The 20,322-nt window shown below is 37.4% G+C and overlaps 4 protein-coding genes across 6 annotated transcripts in view; 2 read left to right on the forward strand and 2 right to left on the reverse strand.

Moving 5' to 3' along the window:
- Nucleotides 1–8,670: 8,670 nt before the first annotated feature.
- On the reverse strand, nt 8,671–13,112 carry LOC143184033 (zinc finger protein 346). 2 transcript variants are annotated; one of them, XM_076385964.1, is made up of 8 exons: nt 12,977–13,112; nt 10,290–10,730; nt 10,065–10,138; nt 9,785–9,934; nt 9,612–9,706; nt 9,215–9,516; nt 9,083–9,151; nt 8,671–9,001 (listed from the first exon to the last, which is right to left on the reverse strand). In XM_076385964.1, exons 1-8 carry the CDS (start codon nt 13,014–13,016, stop codon nt 8,847–8,849), a joined length of 1,326 nt encoding a protein of 441 aa, XP_076242079.1. In that variant the 5' UTR covers nt 13,017–13,112; the 3' UTR covers nt 8,671–8,846. The 2 variants fall into 2 exon arrangements, with proteins under 2 accessions (XP_076242079.1, XP_076242080.1); XM_076385965.1 differs by having other exon boundaries at nt 8,863–9,001; nt 9,083–9,171.
- Nucleotides 13,113–13,291: 179 nt separating this feature from the next.
- LOC143184034 (UPF0415 protein C7orf25 homolog) lies at nt 13,292–15,236 on the forward strand. 2 transcript variants are annotated; one of them, XM_076385967.1, is made up of 5 exons: nt 13,292–13,567; nt 13,788–14,035; nt 14,099–14,229; nt 14,322–14,875; nt 14,940–15,236. In XM_076385967.1, exons 1-5 carry the CDS (start codon nt 13,418–13,420, stop codon nt 15,021–15,023), a joined length of 1,167 nt encoding a protein of 388 aa, XP_076242082.1. In that variant the 5' UTR covers nt 13,292–13,417; the 3' UTR covers nt 15,024–15,236. The 2 variants fall into 2 exon arrangements, with proteins under 2 accessions (XP_076242082.1, XP_076242081.1); XM_076385966.1 differs by having other exon boundaries at nt 13,788–14,229.
- On the reverse strand, nt 15,006–17,796 carry LOC143184035 (tetratricopeptide repeat protein 12). Its single transcript, XM_076385968.1, has 5 exons — nt 17,488–17,796; nt 15,921–16,067; nt 15,661–15,858; nt 15,213–15,605; nt 15,006–15,142 (listed from the first exon to the last, which is right to left on the reverse strand). The coding sequence occupies exons 1-5, from the start codon at nt 17,597–17,599 to the stop codon at nt 15,099–15,101; spliced, it is 894 nt and encodes a 297-aa protein (XP_076242083.1). The 5' UTR covers nt 17,600–17,796; the 3' UTR covers nt 15,006–15,098.
- Nucleotides 17,797–18,805: 1,009 nt separating this feature from the next.
- Nucleotides 18,806–20,322, forward strand: part of LOC143184036 (uncharacterized) — a 55,704-nt gene continuing 54,187 nt past the window's right edge. Inside the window, exon 1 of the mRNA XM_076385969.1 lies at nt 18,806–18,882. The gene's annotated coding sequence lies outside the window, so the exon portion shown is untranslated. The remainder of the gene's footprint in view (nt 18,883–20,322) is intronic.

Below are 20,322 nucleotides of genomic sequence, written 5' to 3' on the forward strand. Positions count from 1 at the left end.
GTTCGCTCAGTGTATGTGAACATTGTATGCGGTTTTCGAATGTTCCGTGTCGAGAAATCTTCATTAACGTTTCGAACCGGTAGCGATGTGTTCCAAGATTGCGTCTTTTTCTCGAACATTTGAAGAGTCATTACTTCATAAATTATTCGATCCTCGAGAAGTTTGATCGCATTTACAGTTAAAAATACTCGTCAACATTATTTTCGCGACAAGTGGTGGTGATCAGTGTGCCAGTGCGTTGGAATATCGCGCGGGAAGGAGGCAAACATCAAAGGGGGACCATTACCACGGCAATCGTTATCTCGGCAATTCTGTAAACACTTTTATCTCCATTGATCGTGGGCCTGACTGGAATTAGACGGCAGCTGAGGCCACATTCGACGTGCTATTACCATTCGTACTCTTATTAGTAAGGTACTTGAGCTGCAGTCATTTCTTTTCACGGCATTTCCTTCTTCCGTGCGCCATCATGTGTTGAGAAAAATCACTGTAGTCAGACCTCCAATTGGTTTTTCTTGTATGACTTTCTTAATTTTAACGTGAAAATTAATGTTTTAATGGCGAAAGATATTTTGATTGATTATTTAAAAACCTCCGTTAACAAAATTCATGTAAAAACATACAGTGAAGAGCATTTTCGAATTTAAAAAGAACTGTAAAAATGATGAATTAGTTTAGATAAAAGGCTCTGAGGTTAGACCTTCTATTTCTTGCATATTGAGACTGCCTAATATAAATGTTTCTTGTGGGGACAATAAAATTGGACTTCACTTATGTAATGAAATGACTTATTTACAATAATTTTCAAAACTTTTTTTATTAATTTTGTTTATAAAAGTCACAGATATATTTTTTTCTGTTTTTGAACATTCTACATGAATCCAATCATTGCATTGTTAGATCTTGGTCAACGGCTCACCTTAACAGTTTGACGATCAAAATCCCACATAAAGCATGCAGATAACTGAAATTGTTAGTCATTAAGAACTTCGTCGCTTAAGAATGTGTAGAGGTCTGGGTTAGGCAAAAAGAATTGTTTTGAAAACATATCAGCGTTTCTTATAAACTTTAAAAAACAGTTAAAAATCACTTTACGACTCACAAAAATGGAAATTAACGCATCACTCACTAATGCTGAATAACAAATGGATGCACGTAATATCATTATTTTATGACACTACATATCCTGAAATATTTATGCAGCTCGTCACATGAGTGTAACGAATCGGTGGTCCGAAAGACGAGGTGTCTCGTTTTGATCATTTTTCTACATATCTTCTACTTAAGGCAGCCTCGTGCACATGAACCATATTTGTGTAAACCTTAAAAATCCGCCTCCTTGCCCCCGCTTTGAGAGTTAACGAAAGTTAATAAAAAGTAAATAATTTTACAATTATAATATTATTATAATCGTAGTTTATAACTATAAATAAGTAGCTTTTGCCATGTTGCAGTAAAAAATATTGTTGCAATAATAAAACTAAAAGGATGCATCTTCTAATCCCATATAGCACAGAAACGTCTTAAAAACATCTAAAAGACATCCAGTACAATCCTAAAAATGTGCAAAAGATATCTATGAAACGTCTGATATTACAAATCAATGTTTGTAGGACATCTTAAAAGACATTCAGGACGTCTTAAAGACGTCCAAATTACGCCTATAAGACGTTCAGGCAAAAAATAGACGTCTTCAAGACTGGCTGCTATCTGGGAATCTAATGTTTCTGACACAAATAATTTAATACTTCTTTAAATACGGAATAACCAGTTATATCAAATGATGCTTTAACAAATGTATGGTTCTATTTAAGAAAAAAGATAAATAAAATGACTCACAATGTTTGAACAAAAGAAATTTCTGGAAAACTACATTTTAAAATTCAATTTTATGTAGAAACTTTGTTGATTCTTAATCAATTTAAACCGTGTATGAATCATCGATACTATGTATCCTCTGTATACATTAAGTTATTATTAATATCCTTAAATTTAACCGTGTGAGTCTCAGAGATTTATGAAAAAACACGGTCGAAAAAACCTGAACGGCGCGATCGCGCTTGTCTTAATCGAGTGCGAAGACGCTCAAGCGGCGCGATAGCGCTCGTTTTATTTTGTGTCGAAAAAGAGGCAGCTACGCGATGTACGTGCGTCAGTAAACTTAAGTGCATTACTTCGACAGTCAGTGACTGCATCGTCAGTTGTCCATACCGTTCAGAATGTACTGGGATTTTTCGACACAAATCTCAACAGCGCGATCGCGCTGGTTGGGACTCAAACGGATAATATAAACGTATCCTTTTAATCTATTCGCGAGGCATTTATTTTATAATTACTTTGAATAAGATATATTAAGGAACTTTTCGCGGTATTGAATTGAGGCAGTGTAGTATGAAAGTTAATTAATAAATACATAAAAACAGACTAATTTATTAGTTTATCGAAACGGGTAGGCTTTGGGGGGTTCCCAATTTTCAAACTAAATAAAAAATTCGTGCACGATTCTGGCTCGTTATTCTGCGCGAATGGGTTAATTGTTTACAATCGAGTCATAAATGTCCATCATAAATGATCAACCATCTTTGTCAGAAAGTTCACAAATAGTTTTCCTACTGCAATGATTTGCAACGGTCTTCCATCAATTGTATGTGCCCAACAATATTTAATCATGTCGACTAACGAACAAAATTGTAATCAAATACATCTGTTTCGAATGATGGTAGATATTTATTCGTGAGCAACGAGCAACTTTTTATCGAATAAAATCGTTATTCGTTATTCACGAATAAATCTAGGGTTTTTATTCATTTTTTGTGAATAAATCTGGGGGTTTTTGTTCGTTGTTTGAAATAAAATTTTCCCAACACTGCATAAAAAATGTTATTGTACTCAAAATGCTACCTGTATGATCAACCGCTCTTGTGTGGTGAACAACCTGCCCACCTATACACCGCGACGGCCTTACTTCCACTACAATTTATATTAGAAGAACCGAAGTTACTAAATAGCTACTTAAACAAATGGTTTGAGTCATTTTAATCCAGTAATATTTTTGTTATTTACTATTCTGTAAAAATTATTTAACGCCATTATTATACATTAACATAATCTTTTTTATCCCTATATGTACATCTTAATGTTTAAAAATTCGAAAACAATGCGAAACCTCATGTATTGTGTAATATACATAATATAGAACGTAATAATTCTCATCCAAACAAATAAAAATTTATGATATGAAACTTGTGATACTTGCGAATGAGTCATTTCAATTTGTGCAATCCTAGATTTGAATCACTTATCAATCATTTTCGCTCAAAGTGTTCGATGCACTCGCATGAGAATTAAGAAATTATCTTGACCGAGTGATTCTGACAAAGGGCATCATCGACAAAGGAAGTATGTACTAATTTTTGATAACCATATCGCAAATAAGAGGTATCGTTCGAGGAAAGATAACGCGATCGAAGCTTTATCGGTTCATGCTTCGCAACAATGTTTAACGTCGCAAGCGGTATGGTGTTGAAGAGAGTAGGACACGATTGAGCGGAAAATTTCGATTGCTCGTGCAGCGAACTTTCGTTGGCGAATCTTGGAGGCAAAAATATCTATCGGCTCCTTGGAAGCCCAGTGACGAGGTAATCGGACGAGCGATCAAGATCCCTCGACTCCCCTTTCTCTGTCGCGGCGAGGCAGCAGCGGCGGCGGCGGCAGCCAACTACAAGCATAGACGGACGGCTATTTCCGCATGACATCACACCGCCCGCATTTAGGAGCACCACGATTTTCTATTTTCTTGCCGGTCTACATTGGTGGCCCGTGAAGACCTGCAAGGTCAGCCCCACCGAGAGATGCGCCCGATCGCTTTTTATCCCTCTCTTTGTTCCGCCTCTCCCGTTGCACCATGTCTTCGTGTCCCCCTTCGAGCCTCGTGGATTCGCAAAAACGCCTTATTAAAGAGGGTCACGGCGTCCCTGCGAAATTTCTGCAACTTATTAGAAATTAGAAGTGTCGTTCCCCTTCCACTCACCTGTAATATGCGGCCCTGCAATCTGGCTCCAACCACCTTTCCTAATTAAGAAATAATTGCACGAATTTGTCCGTGAACTAGTGAACGGGTTCGAAAAGCAATGCCCGTGTTCTCGTTTGGCTGCTCGCTTCTGCGAATCCTGTTTCTTTACCGATTCATACTCTCAGGTGAAACAATGGTTTCGGCAAGACAAAGGAACTGCTGCCTTCGCTCGATGGAAGTACTGTTTCTGTGCTAACTTGGTTAGCCGTTCGTTAGCGAAATTAGAAATGGGAAAATTCTTTTCGCGCGGGTAAAACATTCGTTAGCCGATTTACCTTGGGTTACGGTTTTATTGGTGTGCTTGAAACCGATATGCTCTCGCGTTAATCTCGTGTTAAATGCAGGTGATTTTAACAAGAGGAATCTACAATAAGGAAGAGCACTTTGCACGATGCAATTGGAAGAAATGCAAAAATGCTCGGTTACAGTTCTTCTACAGTCATTATAGAGTAAGTATAAGAAAGAGGTAACAACTGCTATTCGCATATGTTTAATGTTGTTTATTTAGTTATGTTACTTTAGTTAGAGCAAGTTTTCTTTACTAATTTCGAAAAAATTGCTGTTTTTTGAAGTAAGTCTATCGCATGTTGCTTTCATAATTATATTTTATGTTTATTGCTACTATCATAATTGTTAAAAATTCATAGTTTTTCATATTCCAGTTTTTGTAATATGTTAGGAGTATTCTATAGAATATCATTCTGACGTAATAATTATTTTTTTCAAAAACACGTAAATAGATGCAACAGTTTCAATGAAAACTAAGTCGACTGAAATTATGTGTTCAATGAAATTAGTTCTCCTCTTTCTTACTTTTACAGTACGTAGAAAACATCATCGAATATTTTGACGTCTCCAAAAAATATTATTTTACAAAAAGAAAAATACCAAAAGAAATTGCAATTACTTTGTTTTTACTAATTTTTCAAATAAGAAGTTAAATTCTTATTTTAAAATCTCTCCCGAAAATATGAAGTCTCTTCCAAAAAAAGACAATTTGTAAGTTTATTTGTTTGAAAGTAATATGTACTAAAATTTTAATTTATTTCAATAAAAATGATAGCATAAGGTGTACTACCCTTATCTATATATACATAAGGGTATTAAGGTGCTCTTAACTTCTCAAATTTTTAAATAGTCTAATATTTAAATATTTCAATATTTTTATACTCAAATTTGTTTAATTTTCAATGTTGTTTCATTTCTTTCAAATTTGGAATTTCACATTTGGAATAGAAATATGAACTTGCTTGCAAGTACAATGCAGAGATGAAGAATTCAGCGGAACAGTACAAAAGCACGTGGGGTAAAGTACTTCGCTGATTTCGCATGGCCATGTCTGGGTCCTTTTGAATATGAATTAGTCACGAATCTGTAATCTCGTAAGTATACGCACACGTTCGCTTATTAAAAAAAAAGCAGGTTGGCGTATTCGATTCAAGGAAAGAAGAGCCATAGGGGGGAAATTATACTACAATTGGACTCGCGTTCCTTTTTGCTGGACTTCTTCTCATCTCTGCACAGTAGTTTCGCATGCGAATCATAAAAGAATATTACAACCAAGCACATTAGAGGCATCAGACTGAATAAATTGATGGTTTTAACATTTAAATTTCGGTGCTCTGCATTTCTGTTTTTAACTGTAGATTTTGATCAGCGAAGGCAGCAGTTTTATCCCTCTTTATATAAATCTAATAAGTATCTAACTACGACTTTGTATGCATTTATGGAAAATTTAAATATGTAAAAAATTACAAAATTCATATAATATAAAAAAATATATAAATGTGAAAAATGAAGCAAACATTTGTCTTAGTTCTATTTCTTTAACGGTATTTATAATAATATGACATTGTATAAAAATCCACAGTCTATTAAGAAGGTATTGAGATCAAATAAGCCACATTACAATAAGGTCCTCTGCAGACGAGCGTTTTTCGCTGCAGCCCGTTGTAGCAACAAGGACAATCCCCAATTTTCAGTTGTGAAAACAAGGGAAGACATATGAACGCGGCAACTTGGCTCCACGTTTGCGTATTTTGAAAAGAATGCAGATCCTGTTCCGCCGTTTTGCATGAATTTACCGCTGTAATTTACCACAAATGTGCTGACAAGTTGCCGCGTTCATATGTCTTTCCTTGTTTTCCACAATTGAAAATTGGGAATTGTCTTTGTTGCTACAGCGGGTTGCGGCAAATCGTCGCGGCGGCTAAAAAACACTCGTTTGAAGCGGGCCCACAAACATACTTATTTAAAAAGACATTCCGTAAACAGTTCTAACAACTCTATCTATCCTGAGTTCATAATTCACAATTTCATCCTCTTTTTCAATTGTTTCTCTTTTTTTATATTGTATATGTCTCTATTCTATTTATCTAAATATATGTTTCTACGTATTGTCTAAGATTTGTGTATGTTTAAGAATCTACAATTTAATCCAAGAGATTTTTAACCACCACATACTGAATTATGAGCTCGTTGTGAAAAGAAATTGGAGAGTACGGTTTTCGTATACATAGTTGTAGCATTTAGCTGTGACACTCGTCGCATATGAACATTTACAAGCAGGACGTTCGCTGTATGGTTCTTGTTCCTTTTGGGAGCGAATCCCCCAAGGCGATAGACTTGCCCGTTTAGCGATTGTATCTGAGTTCCACGGTGCTCACTAAGCGAAACGATACGCCGATCGATATATGTTCTGTTAATAAAGGATCCACGCGACCACGGAAGAGGATTTCTGCGCGAATAACTTCATAACTACCGGTCGTAAGCATTATACGTCGACGACCTTCCATAAATTGCTGTCGATCATTTATTTCAACGTATAAGAACTCACTATTATTAGCAACATATAACGCCTAACTAAATAATTCGAAATCTCGGAAATAAAAGATAACTTAATCTGATGTGGTAAATAATGTTGGAAAATCAAATAGACGTCCAAATTAAGTTTGGAGTGAAGCTTGTAGAAAAATTGATGGTACCGATTATCACGGTTGAACATGGTTTGAGTCATTCCAAAGATTCTCAGAAATTCTCACCAGTCATCGAGAGGAATTCCACCGAATTTCGAAGTCGACGCGTGATGATTAATAAGTTTTTACGCGCATTACTCTTGATGGCGGGACGAATCGATTCTCTCGTATTTGTTTCCATCACGTCTGAGCGTTTTCCTTATTATTGTTTCACGGATTAAGTTTTACTTTGTCTCTGAAATTTTCCTATTTTTGTCCGTACTCTGGATACATCTTGCTTACTTTTCGGTCGTGCAGCGCCGGCCAAACTGAGCGTTTCAAGTGCTCGGGTGTAAGAACAAAAACGAAAAGAAATAGTAGCGTGTGGGCACGCAGTACGAGATGAGACGAGAGACGGGAAGATGGAAAAGGGATTTCGATGATATCGTGGAGTGGGAGTAGAACGCAGCGAGAAATAAAAAGAAGGGGACACGTTAAACGTGAAACCAGGGGTCATAAAAATCCGAAACGCAGGTATAAACCAACGATCTACAAGTCCGTTGCGAGGACGATCCTAATCTCTACTCGCTGGTGAAGTAGCGGGAGTTGAAGTTTCGGGAACGAAAAGCTAAAAAAAAAGCGCTGGAAGAAAATAGTTAGGACCACTAAGTTGCCGCGGCGCGAGTTTGTTAGAAAATCAGCGGAATGCGGGCTGATGAAGGCAAAGAGTAGGGAAGGTAAAGTGAGGAACACGTAGGAATTTTCATGACACGAGATCTATGCCACCTAGATTTTTGGTCTTCTTTTAATAGCTCCAGGGTACTCCCGAAATTTTTACCAAGAATTTCTTGCCCGGTTACTGAAACGACAACTAATTTTATTCGACCGAAAAATGCTGGTTGATTCGTACTTTTTTTCGTAATATATGTAGAGCTCCTACACTCCTTTTTGCTGTTTTTGACTACAACGAGCTTAGCGATAGGGTTCTCGATTGATTCATGCTTTGTAACGACATTTTTATTGGTTGACCACCGGTGTCAAGAGATACATTCGTCCTGGGGAGATGACAGTAAAAACAGGCATTGGCAACGTTTTCAAACGTTGATCCGTCATAGATGTCTTAGCAGGTAATTAATAGAGGAAGGTTCGATGCGGTTCGTTCGCTCGGTCATAAATTCTGTGGAGGTTGGGAGTGAACAACACATAAATTTCACGCGAATGCGATAAACGCATGCTCGTCGTGTACGCGTTTATGATTTCGCGAATCGAGCGGTCCGACAAGATACGCGACTCGACGCGCTCGACGCGACGCGAAGCGTTCGAGCTAATGGTATCGTAATTGAATAAATGTGGCCGATTAGTCGCGTTGCCTCCAAGAGACAGTTAACGAGCTACCGTCCAAATAACCGTTCGGCTTACTGCAAATCGAATTTAGAGTTAATCGGTATTTAATTTAAATATGCTCGCGCGCTAACAGACTTATCCTTCCATCAGTCGCGCGACGATCGGATCTATCTTCGCATTAATTCACAATCTTCTTCGTAGCCAATCTCGGTGACGATCTTAGGAGACGTGTTGCGTTCCAGAGGTTACCGACCCTCTCTCCCGGAGGCGGAAATCTCGATAACATTTGTAACACGTCTGTATCGAACAAGAGTTTTATTTCTTTCTACACAGAGCATCACGCGTTGCTTCGAAGCAACGACAATACATCTGCGTAACAAAACAAATAAAATGACAGACAGAAGTTTCGGTGAAAACAATGGGCTGGCGAGAAATATAAAGTATACGTGTATGTATATGCCATGAACATCATGGCTTTATTTCTTCTTAAATCTGGATTTCTTCGATACCACGCTCGAGTTAGATGGTGACTTTGGATTCGACTGATTTTTATGCTTCTTGCTTTCAACGTGTTGGGCGAAGGTACTCTCAGAGTTCAACGAAAGATTGCACGGTGCGCAGTAATACTGACCTACAAATACAATCTCATTAAAGTCTGTACTATAACGTATAGTTATTTATACTGTCATACGTAATTCGAAGTTATTCTCACCCGATGGCGTTCGGTATATAGAATAATCTATAGGTCCAGGAGTGGTAGGAGGAGCCTCACTTTCAGTAGCTGCAAAATTGGAGCCTTTTCTATTTTTAATTCCTCTTGGTATTCCGTGTATTCAACACTTACCAGGTTCAGGGACAGGCAGCCCGTTCAATCTAAGCATTCGCAAGTGCCTAGCACCGCGCTTGTGCGTTTCTAATTGGTCCTGTCGATTAGCCGAGACTCCGCACAAATCGCAACGTAACGGCGTTGGATAAGGCGGTGGTGTGTACATAGACGGCGGTGCCGGTACCGTCGCGGTACCGTCAGGTACGACCGGTTGTGCCGGTGAGGATTGCACTTCCGCCTGAAATGCCATCCCTATTCCAAATCGTCCAGATGGATCTATTTGATTGTATTGATTTTGATTTTGCGACTTCTTCGATGGCCTGCAGAATTCAACGCTCTGGTATGACGAACTCGGCTGACACAGCTATCATTTCTAATTGTAAGAATAATTAGAGACAAGTATACATCTCTGTACCTCGCACGACGACCGCCATTCGCCGCTCTAATGTGCTTTTTACCGGCGTAGTGTTGCGTCGCATCCGTTTGCGACGTGAACCACGTCTTACAGATCTGCGAAATATTGGATCATGTAAGATTGCAACAGGTTTCGTTTGAAAGTGATATCAGACTCGTATTTGAGTTCCTTACATCGCAATAGTTTTGCCAATCATTTGTCGTACTACTGACTTGACCGTCCTCTGTCTTCTGTTTCTTCACGCTCTGATTCAGAAACATGGACACCTTCTTTTGATGCGGTTTCCCATCATAGTGCAGCTTCGCCTGTAGCGTGGAATTCATCTGAAAACAATTCATCTTACATCAGACATTGCGTAAACGTTTACGCGCGCTTCGATTCAAATAAACACGGTACACGATATTATTGAACGGGGTCTAGATATTTTCATTGGATAAAGTAATCGAGCCTTACAACTGCATTGCAAAGATCGCATTTCAGCGGTTTCATTAGCGCCGACAGTTCCCTCTGGGCGCTCGCGACTTTCTCTGCGAAATAGAAACATAAATCAATCTTTAATTAGCTGAATTGCCATAGGAATCTGACAAAATTCGATGCACACCGAGGTAATGGACGCGAATGCTTAAATCGAAGCGTGTTTCAACTCTTTCCCGCGTTACACGAACGTCCTCTAATTACCTGCATCTTGTGCGGGATCGATGAACTCGTTCTTGCGTTTGTGATGCTTGTTTTTGGTTTTGCCTGAGACTTGTATCGTCGGTGACGGGATCGTCGCAGCTGCCGCCTTGTACGTTGTGTCGTACCACCGTGCATAAAGGTCCGATGTATCCGCATCAGTGGGTATCCACCATGGTGTAGTCGGTTGTCCAGGAGGCTGCGGTTGCATCGCTGGATGCATGATATACGGCGTTGGCACAGGAACGTTTGGAAACGACGTAACTGGTGCTTGAACCGCCGTTAGGTTTGCTGTGGTTTCGCTCGATGAATTGCTCATCGCCTTTTCCGTCGCTATCGCTTGTTCTTGTTGCTGTTGGTCCGTTGTACTTGGTACAATGTTGCTGTTTAAAGATGTTAGCGGGGGAGGCGGTGGTGGAGGTGGCGGCAAGAAACACTCGAGTCCTGTGTTGCATAAAGTTATCCGTGTATTAAACACTATACAGTGTAGAGTATGGCAATTCTTTACATCAGAACGCACCTTACCGGTTTCAACGATCTTTAGATATACTATAGAGGACGAGATTTAGAACAACTTTTCCCTGTACATGTAACAACCGTTCAGTTCGAGTTTCCAAGATATTTGCAAAATACTGCTGCCACTATTACATTGAATTTTGCTTATACGTATGCGTCTGTGTTAGCATACGAGTCAGTATGCGACCCACTAGGTCAACTTAAACCCACTAGGTCCTTCTAGAGTGTTGTCAATTTATTCCACTAGCAATAAGTAGAGATTTTCAAGACAATGCTCGAGCTCGATAGTTACAATTAGTCTGCCCTTTATAATATTAGTTGCCGTTGCCGTACCCATGCTATGTTTATAGAAACAGTAGAAAAGCGGTGTACGTACAAATAAAATTCAATGTAATAGTAGCAACAGTTTTTTTGCAAATATATCAAGAACTAAGGCCGAACAGCGTGGCGGTTATACGTATAGGAAAAACTTGTTAACTTCTATAACATATTTTAATTTCATCAAAATCGGTGAGATGGTACCCTGTTGTAAATAATTACCTAGCATAAGGTAATTCACAATGGTTCTGATGCTTTGAAATAATTAGGGCAGTATTTTATTATGAGTAGTAGAGATAGAAGCGTTTATTCGTCGAATGTTCGGTTTTCACATTGGTAACTAACAAATAAATGAAATGTAAAAATGATATCCACCTCACGAGGAAATATCAACGTTAGTCCCAAGTTTGAAATATTCTTCGAATAAATGTTATATTTGGCAAGATAGGAATCGTTCGATTCAGATGTAGTTCAAAATTTTTACATATGATTTTACGAAAAAAAATGTTTTAAATTAAATTTAATGTTTTACGAAACTAAATGTGAAAAAATTAAGTTTTTGTACTTTATTATGAATAGCTCATATCCTCTAAGCGTCTTGTATTAACGATAGTAATAATAATATGGACAGAGGTTCCACAAATATTTTGACGATGACACAAAAATGGTGGAGGTTTACGTTACGCCTGTGGGATTTATAGTGTCGATAAAAATCCAGGACAATTTAAGTTTGTTTAAGCTACGCATGAAAATATACCAATAAATTATCGAAAGCGCAAACTAGTAAAGTATGAATCGTAAATATTGGTGCAGAAGGAGATGCATATCAATGCAATTTACTTCGAGGACCAGATTTAATTGCGTGCAATGCTAATACTGATTTTACTAATTTCGAACGAGCCTGCCGATACGAGGCCACGTAATGTTCCTCATTTTTACTGGTAAGATGCGAGATATGTTTCTCGAGCGGCATGCACATTTCCCTTATCGACTACACGCTGTTGTCTATACATGCCATGCACTTCAGGAGCGAACGAGCCACTTCAGCGCCCGCAGTTCAACTTTCTCGCGATCGAGATAACGACAGAAATGTACCGAGCAAATTAGAAAAAAAAACTGATATTACGGTAGATAACGACGATCGACATAATCCTTATGAGTTTGTATGTAGGCATCCTACATTTAATCTAAGATTTTTAAGTGATAGCTTTTTGTTTGTACATAAATACACATATACGTATTAAGTATTAAAGCACATGGTAAACCACCCATCTTTATAACGAAAATGATTTTGTCAAAATTATGTTCAATAAATTACTATTTCTAGTTTCGCAAACTGTAAAAAAAATGTATGTAGGTTGTATTTAAAATCACTATGTATGTACGTGTCTGTAATTTTTACATTTTAACTCGTCAGCTGACTTCAGTGTTCGAATGTTCAATGAAAAGTGGCAGTAAGAAAGGAGATGCGTGACCAAATTGTGAATCTTTTCGTTTTACATGTCTGACGTAGAACGATATACGCGTATTCTTCGAGTACTTGTTTCAATAATTGGTTGATGTATACATGACATAAATTCCATCCGGCTATTAGCAATGAGATTCGTGAAAAGCACATAAGACGTTTCTCTTCTAATATGTTATTTCGTTGGAAAATGTATTTTTTTACGATTATCTCGACGTGAATGCAAAAAATATTATATTTTTAACAATCGATGTACGGCGATAATTTAGGATCCGTATGTATACACTGGTATACACACGTTTCGATACCAAATTCACTAGGACACATAGTGTACGTTCGTCCAACAACGTGAATCAATGAAGGAAATTATTTCCTAGGACGAGAAACTTACCCGGTATCTCAGGATTTTCGATGATTTTCGCGCTTGACATTCTGTCGCCGAAATATCGTTATATTCTCTACTATTGTCAGAGAAAAATTGACAGCGTGCGATAATTACAGCGCGATAGGCAGGCTGGTTTTCGTTTCCCTTGCACTCGTGAATTATTTTTACGCCCGTCGTTTCGCACCTCGCACGGTTCACTGGAACGCGGTATCATTACCGTTCATGTATTACGTTTGACTGTCAATTATTCGTTGAAATAGAAAAGTTGGTGAGGTTAATAGGCGGGTTTGACAAGCGACCCGACGACATTACACGATATTGACCTGTGATGCAAGATGGCTGCTAACACTACGTTCGTCGATCGTGAACTGTCCAAATGTATTCGAATCACCACAGAAAAGAATATCTTTCATCGAAAAGTTATTGAGAATTGTTTGATTGAGAAAAATGGAGGATAAAGCAGACCTTTTAAAATGTCTCGAGGAAAAAATTGTCAGTGGCAAAGCCACGATAGACCGACTGAAACTTACGGGGAAGATTGAGGGTGTTGACAAGCTCACACGAAAATTTCAGCAAGAAATAAGATTTTTAGAAAAGGTACGTTGTTTTGCTTTTGTTGATACGTGTTCACAAATTTGTATTAAAGTGGTAAATCATTATGAGCTGTATTTACAGCCATATAGGCTGCTAAATAGATCCATGTTTCTGACTTGAATATTTTCTATTCAGCACAAAAATATCTCGGAAGATTGTTAAATTATTAGATGAATTCAAGTTTACATTACTAAAATTATGACTATACATTGTTCTCATAAAGGTACAATCTACAGGGAATGTAAAGAAAGAACATCTACAAAGTACAAATTTGATTCACCTAAATGCAATTGTTGCACGATTGTTTTGTGCCAATGAACCCACCAATGTCATTAAACCTTTCAAATACCAAGGATCACGATTGGAAGTAGATATAGTATGTAATGGCGGTGCATCATGGGTAAAAGTTATTGCTAGAAATGCTAGAGCACTTACATTAATTTCAATGGGCAATGGAGAATATGGTCAAAAGTCAGTACTTGATCAAGCAATATGTTATTTACAATGTGCCAAATGTTATCCACACCTTTATAGACCACCAGATGTAATATTCCATTTTGCATATGGCATAGAAGTACCACTAGCCATGCGTTTAGAACAAATGGGAGTAATCGTTGAAGGAGATAAAATACATAGTAAAGATGAAACAGACATAGATATGCATGGTATAAGTTTATTTCTTTTAAAATAGATGCATGAATATATATACTTAATTAAAGAAGGATATTCACTGTAGTTTCTATTGTTTCAAATGTAGAAGGAGACACCAAATTATCTACATGGACATGTTCAGTTGGATCTGTAGAGGAACCATTAGTCAACTACAAAGAAAATATACAGTCAGATTTAGAAACCTTGAGTACATCTTCTTTTGCAACTGAAATAAAAGTTCTTAATTTGGATGTATCTGCTTTATTAGCATATGTGACAAATATGACTAATGGGTATGATCATTTTATTTATCGAGAACCATTGCTTACACAACAAGCAGAAATGGAAAGAAAACGTCCAGTTAAACCAATTCTAGAAAAATTATTCGAAAATAAGGAATTAATTGTTTGCCAAACAGCATATGAAAATTTTATGAACATAATAGATGTTATTGGTGGGCCCATGGAAAGATTGAGAGCAAAGGAATTGTTGAATAAGGTTCGGATTGTTGATGACATACCTACAGGTAGAATTATGGAGAGATTAAGTTTGGGTGGTAAAATTAAGGACAGATCACGACTTGTATTTGCCACTGGTGAAAACATGAAAAGCATCACTGTATCTGCAAATGAAGGATTTGTTAGAGCAGCACGCATGCAGGTATAGGGTATTTTTATTATAAAACAGAGGAGATTCAAATAATTGCAGTAACAATTTTTTTCAGGGTATTGAGTGTACAGCTTTTTTGCATGAACCTAGGTCTCTTTCAGAGATCAAGGAGGGTTATGCAACAAAAATTTCATCTTGACATAGATACATCTTAAATTATTAAAAACGAAATATACGTAATACATAAGAAATATTTCTATTGTTTCATGTTAAATCAGGCTTGGTAGTCAATGTACATGTCCATATTTTTTTCAAATTCTGTAAAAGAAAAATGAAGTAAATTTCAGTCATAATAGAAATGTTTTAAATGCTAACTCATTAAGTATACCATCAATAAATTTGTTAAAATGTGGATTTCTTTTTCTTGCTAATTGAATACATTCTTTATATTTGATCTCATTATTAAGATACTTGTAACATTTAGCACTGTTTAAGAGGGCTTTCAAATTCTTTTCATTTATTTTCAAAGCCCACTCACAATCAGCTAAGGCTTTTTCGAATAATTCAAGATGAATATATGACAGAGCCCTGTTATTCCACAATACGGTTGAGTCTTTTCGTTGTTCTATTGCTTTAGTGTAATAAGTTACAGCTTTTTCATAATTTTCTTCCTTAAGTGCTCCATTTCCTATTCTTTTAAAAGTTTCTGCTCGTTCATTTCTAATTTTTCGGTTTTCTGCCCTTTGTTTTGCATCCTTTTCTACACTTCTCATAAATGCCTCTAGATAAACAAATGTTTTATCAATATATGAATAAGAAATGTAATAGTTACATACCTTGTGACATTTGGTCTGTATTTTTGTTAGTTTCATTTATGGAACATTTGTTTATTATTGTGCGATTGGTTTTGACTTTTAATTCGTCATCTTCAAAAAAGCTTTTTTCAGATTTTTTTGCTAAAATTTCATCTGCCAATACTTGACCCTGCTTTTGTTCTTCTAAGTCAGACGATGCCAATTTCTTCACAATTTTTTCTTAAACATTATGATATAATAGATATTGTGTTCATAACCCAAATAAAATATGTAGTACATACCAATTTCTGTAACACGGTGCATGAAATTTTGAAATTCTTCCTCTGTTATTTGTTTATCAACTGATAGATTGTTCATAATCTTCTTCCCTTCCGTTATTTTTTTGTCCATTTGATCAGTATCTAATGATTCATCCATATTTTTACAAGCTTTTAATAGACACTTGCAAAGATTGATTTAACTTGAGTTGAGATACACTAGTTACTGTAGGTTCCCATGGAAACATGTACACATGCTGTTATAAGTTATGTATAGTAAATATTTACATAGTGTTCTTATAACGATAATCTATTGTTTAGGACAAATAATATGAAATGCATAGGTTGAATTGGTTTATTACAAAATGAACAAGTTCATGTAACAAAATAACAAATAAGATGATGAACTATATTTAATGTACATATACATGTAAATCCTTGAAAAGTATTCTCAGCTAAAGAAAGACTCATAATCACAAAAAGTTTTATTCAGTCTAAATAGTATCATTGATGTATTATGTATTATTTGCCTGATACTTTAAAAAAAATTAGTTCATCTATTATCCATTGGATCCCTTTCTTGAGGGAAATTCTGAGAGGCTTCCTGCACTGAAAGCTGTCTGATCGATATTCATAAAAGAGAACCTTTGAGAAGGTCCTATAATATTTTCTGGACTTTCATTTTCAATTTCTTCTACTTCAAGAGGGTCCATATCTTCGTCTTCTTCTATTTCGTGTGAAATATCAACTTCATCTTTTATATAAACTGCATAGTTCATAGATTGATTGCTATCTGAACTACTTTTTTGTTTTCTCCTATCCAAGGGTTCGTTTTTCCTGGTCTCTTGAGTAATTATAGGTGGTTTTCCAGCTGTGATTTCGACTTCATCCATAATACATAATTTTTTCAAAGGTAGAGGTTTATCCTTAGAGATAGCCGATAAAATACGAGGCCAACTGACCACAGGATCAGATGCTTCTTTTCTCTTTGGGAGTGGTGGATTAGAAATTCCCCTACTAGTACTTGGCATGTCATTGATATCTATAATACTGATTCCGGATCTACCAGTTTCCAGTCGTTGGCTCAATAAATTAATATTACTCTCTTCACTCTTCTTAGAAGTATCCTGCGAAGGTTTGGTAACTGGTTTGTGTGAATGAGTAGACGAAACGAACCTTGTTGAAGGACAAGATGTTTTATTTTGTTTGACACTAGGTTCGTTTTCAGGTACAGTCTTAGTAGGTAAACTTTTTGGATCCTCGATTTTTAACCGAGATACCGTGGTGGTCTTTTTGGATACTTCTTGTGACCCATTGTTGGATTCTCCCACCAAAACCGAGGTCTGTATGTGTCGCAGTCCAGTAACTTCCAAAATTTCGGCGAGTTTTAACAATCGTCTAACCTCACTCTGTACCACTTGTATTTCACCGCAGTACATGAAATTGATAATAGTCTTTAAATCGTCCGCTTCGATATCGTGTAGGATAATCATGGGATGAGGATGATCATTAGCAACGAGGAGACGTCGGAAGAATGAGCTCGAGTTAGCCAATACCATTTTGTGACACTTCAAGATTGTTCCATCCTTACATACTAAGGAAAGATCTACAAACTGTTGCTTCTCGTAACAAGTATCGAGGGAGACCGCTAAATGGGACGGGAAACTGTGCCACTTTAAACTCAACACTGTTTCCTCTTTCATTTTGACTATTGTAATTGATAGCTCTTGAATTTTATGTGAATATCTCACAGCACACAACGTTCGTTTATGACAACACTACTCGCCATGACACGTGCCGCTGGCATCGCATCTACGTTTCGTACCACCTACGTTTGTAACATACATTTTTACTCTGTTGTGAATTTTCTATTTGTAAATTAAAGACAAAATAAGTTCGGATCACACGACTGTTATGTTGGAATTCGCAATATTTTTTTCGTACAAAATGGACAAATTTAGCAACATTGAATGATTCTTGAACATTTGGAGAAAACTAGGATTTGAGTGGGGGTTCTATTTTTTAAAAATACTCTGTATAGCAATCGATTTCCGCCAGACAGATACTAGCGTTATCTAGGAGATAAAAAACAAACTAATAGCATGGATACCTGTGCCAAAAATAACTTCTTTTTCTTCATGAATTCGGTACGGCACGGCATTAAATCATTACTCGAATTCTTTCTTTGTACTCGTTTATTAGAAACTTGTAAAAGAACTTAATCTTTGAATTGATTTAAGAGATTAAATCGTGAAATAACGTATCGTAAAATTGAATTTACAGATTTTTTTATATAGAGTTCTTTACTATAAAAATGTTGATTATGCGGTTAAAAATAAATTAATCAATGTAAAAAATTCATGTGTGATCTATTTTACATTATGGCTTTAGCAAACTTATAAATTTTTTAGGTTTTACGGATTTATGTGCGATGAATCGCATTTAAAAATTTGAGCATCGCGCCGAGCTGGTGGCGCAGGCGCATCGCCGCTTTCGAGATATCTCGAAGTCGAAAGGCAGGAGGCGATTTCTCGATGCCAATTGGCTTCGATAATAGCAAATGGTCGTTTAATAACAGATGATTGAACGCGTTCCGCGGCGCGGCCTAGCATTTATCTGTCAAAAGTGGTGACGGTCGGCCGATCGGCGATGAGCCGGTACACGCGCTGCTCCTGATCCCTCTCGCGCATCGGTTTTAGGTTATCGGGGACGAATCGTTATTGATGAGAGACGCGTGTGTACGTTCCTACGTTCGACGTTACCGTTTTTTTCCAGCGGCACGAACGCATCGACTGCAAGCAAGTGCCCTTCGTGAGACCGGCCGGAGTCGTTGTTTATTATGTGATCGTGAACTGTGAACGGAAGATAGCACAGAGAAGGCAGGCAGATAGGAAGGAATAAAGGAAAATGCGAATCGTGCGGGTTGATGTTCTCTACTGTCTCGTCGTGGCGGTTGTTTTCCTAGCGCCATTCACTCGTGCAGCAGGTAAGAGTACAACGGATTCTGTGAAACGATTCGCAGTCTGCTTGGCAGTAAATTGAATCTCCCTTGTAGAGACCGAGAGCCCGAAATTGCCTCGTTCGAACGAACCATTGGGGTCACCCCTGCTGCTAAGGCCACAATAGTCTTCTTCCGCTTTTTCTCCCTCTTTCCCCTCCCTCCTTTCCTCCCTCCTTTACCTCCGACCTCTGTCTCTGTTTCTCTCTCTCTCTCTCCTTCTCTCCCTCTCTCCCTCTCTTTCTTTTTCTCTCATTCTCTTGCTCCGACTTGTATCTCTTCGCGTGTCTCTTCTCTCCTTTTTGATCTTTCTTCGGTTCAGAAATCGAGTCCCCTCCGGTGTTGTATTTCTCGGTACTACGTCGATACGTTTTGTCCATGCAACGAATCGATCGAGCATATGCCTTGGATTCGATTTCCGAAGAGATATCGGTTATTAACGTGCATCCGATGCACCAGAGGATGATAAACGGTTAACATGCCACGTACTGTACGCTCGTTAATCCGTTGTTCAATTTCATTCGGTTGCTTCGCAATTGCGTTTATTGAGAAGGTCCACTTGCTCGTCATCGTATTATTAATGCGGTATTTCCCGGTGTAGTTCGACCGTTTCGGACTTCTCGATGACGTCAAATGAGTGCTTGACTGGTTGTTCATCAAAACGTCAATTCCTTTATCCTGCTATCTTATCCAGATTGTCGATCTTGAAGTGAAAGGTAGATGAAAACCAATTCTCACGTTCTACGATGCAACGTTATCAGTATGTATGTTTTTTATCGCTTTCGAGGAATAGCGTCTGTTTTCTTTCTTATACATTTTGGAGTACATTCTATTTACACGCGATTTGCATAATTTTGCGATACATATTCATCGAACCATTGCGTTCGGTTACACTGTAATCTGTTTCGTAATTTTTTTATTCACGGAATATTATGAATTTACGTAAGACTAACGTTTGGTATTGCCTGACAATGAGAAAGTTGTGGACTACTATTTTGGAGTAGCCTTTGTTAAGTTTGTTTCTTTGACAAAGGCGTACAACATTCAGCTTATAATAAATGAGATGAGTCAACGCGATAACAAAGTCCACCATATCGTACATATGTAAGTACATAACATTTTAGCCGTGAGCTGCGCGCGCGCAATACGTCAGCTTGTTTTGTTTTTGTCTACGATACGCGGCAAACGACAGCATGAATCGTTTACGAATACGCGGAAATGCCACACGTTCAATTCATGTATAGAGGCTGGGAAGGTCATGTATTAGATTAGATTATTCATTTTTTCAATAAATGAAATAATTTAGCAACCAAAAGATGCGATTTTCGAGATACAACTATGAATCAGTCAGATAAATACACCTTTGTTGTAAAAATTTTGTTATTTAAACATCAAAATTGTAGAGTTTATCCAAAGAACTCTTCAAAT

This window comes from Calliopsis andreniformis, chromosome 9 (genome assembly GCF_051401765.1).
Source record: "Calliopsis andreniformis isolate RMS-2024a chromosome 9, iyCalAndr_principal, whole genome shotgun sequence".
Classification (NCBI taxonomy): domain Eukaryota; kingdom Metazoa; phylum Arthropoda; class Insecta; order Hymenoptera; family Andrenidae; genus Calliopsis; species Calliopsis andreniformis.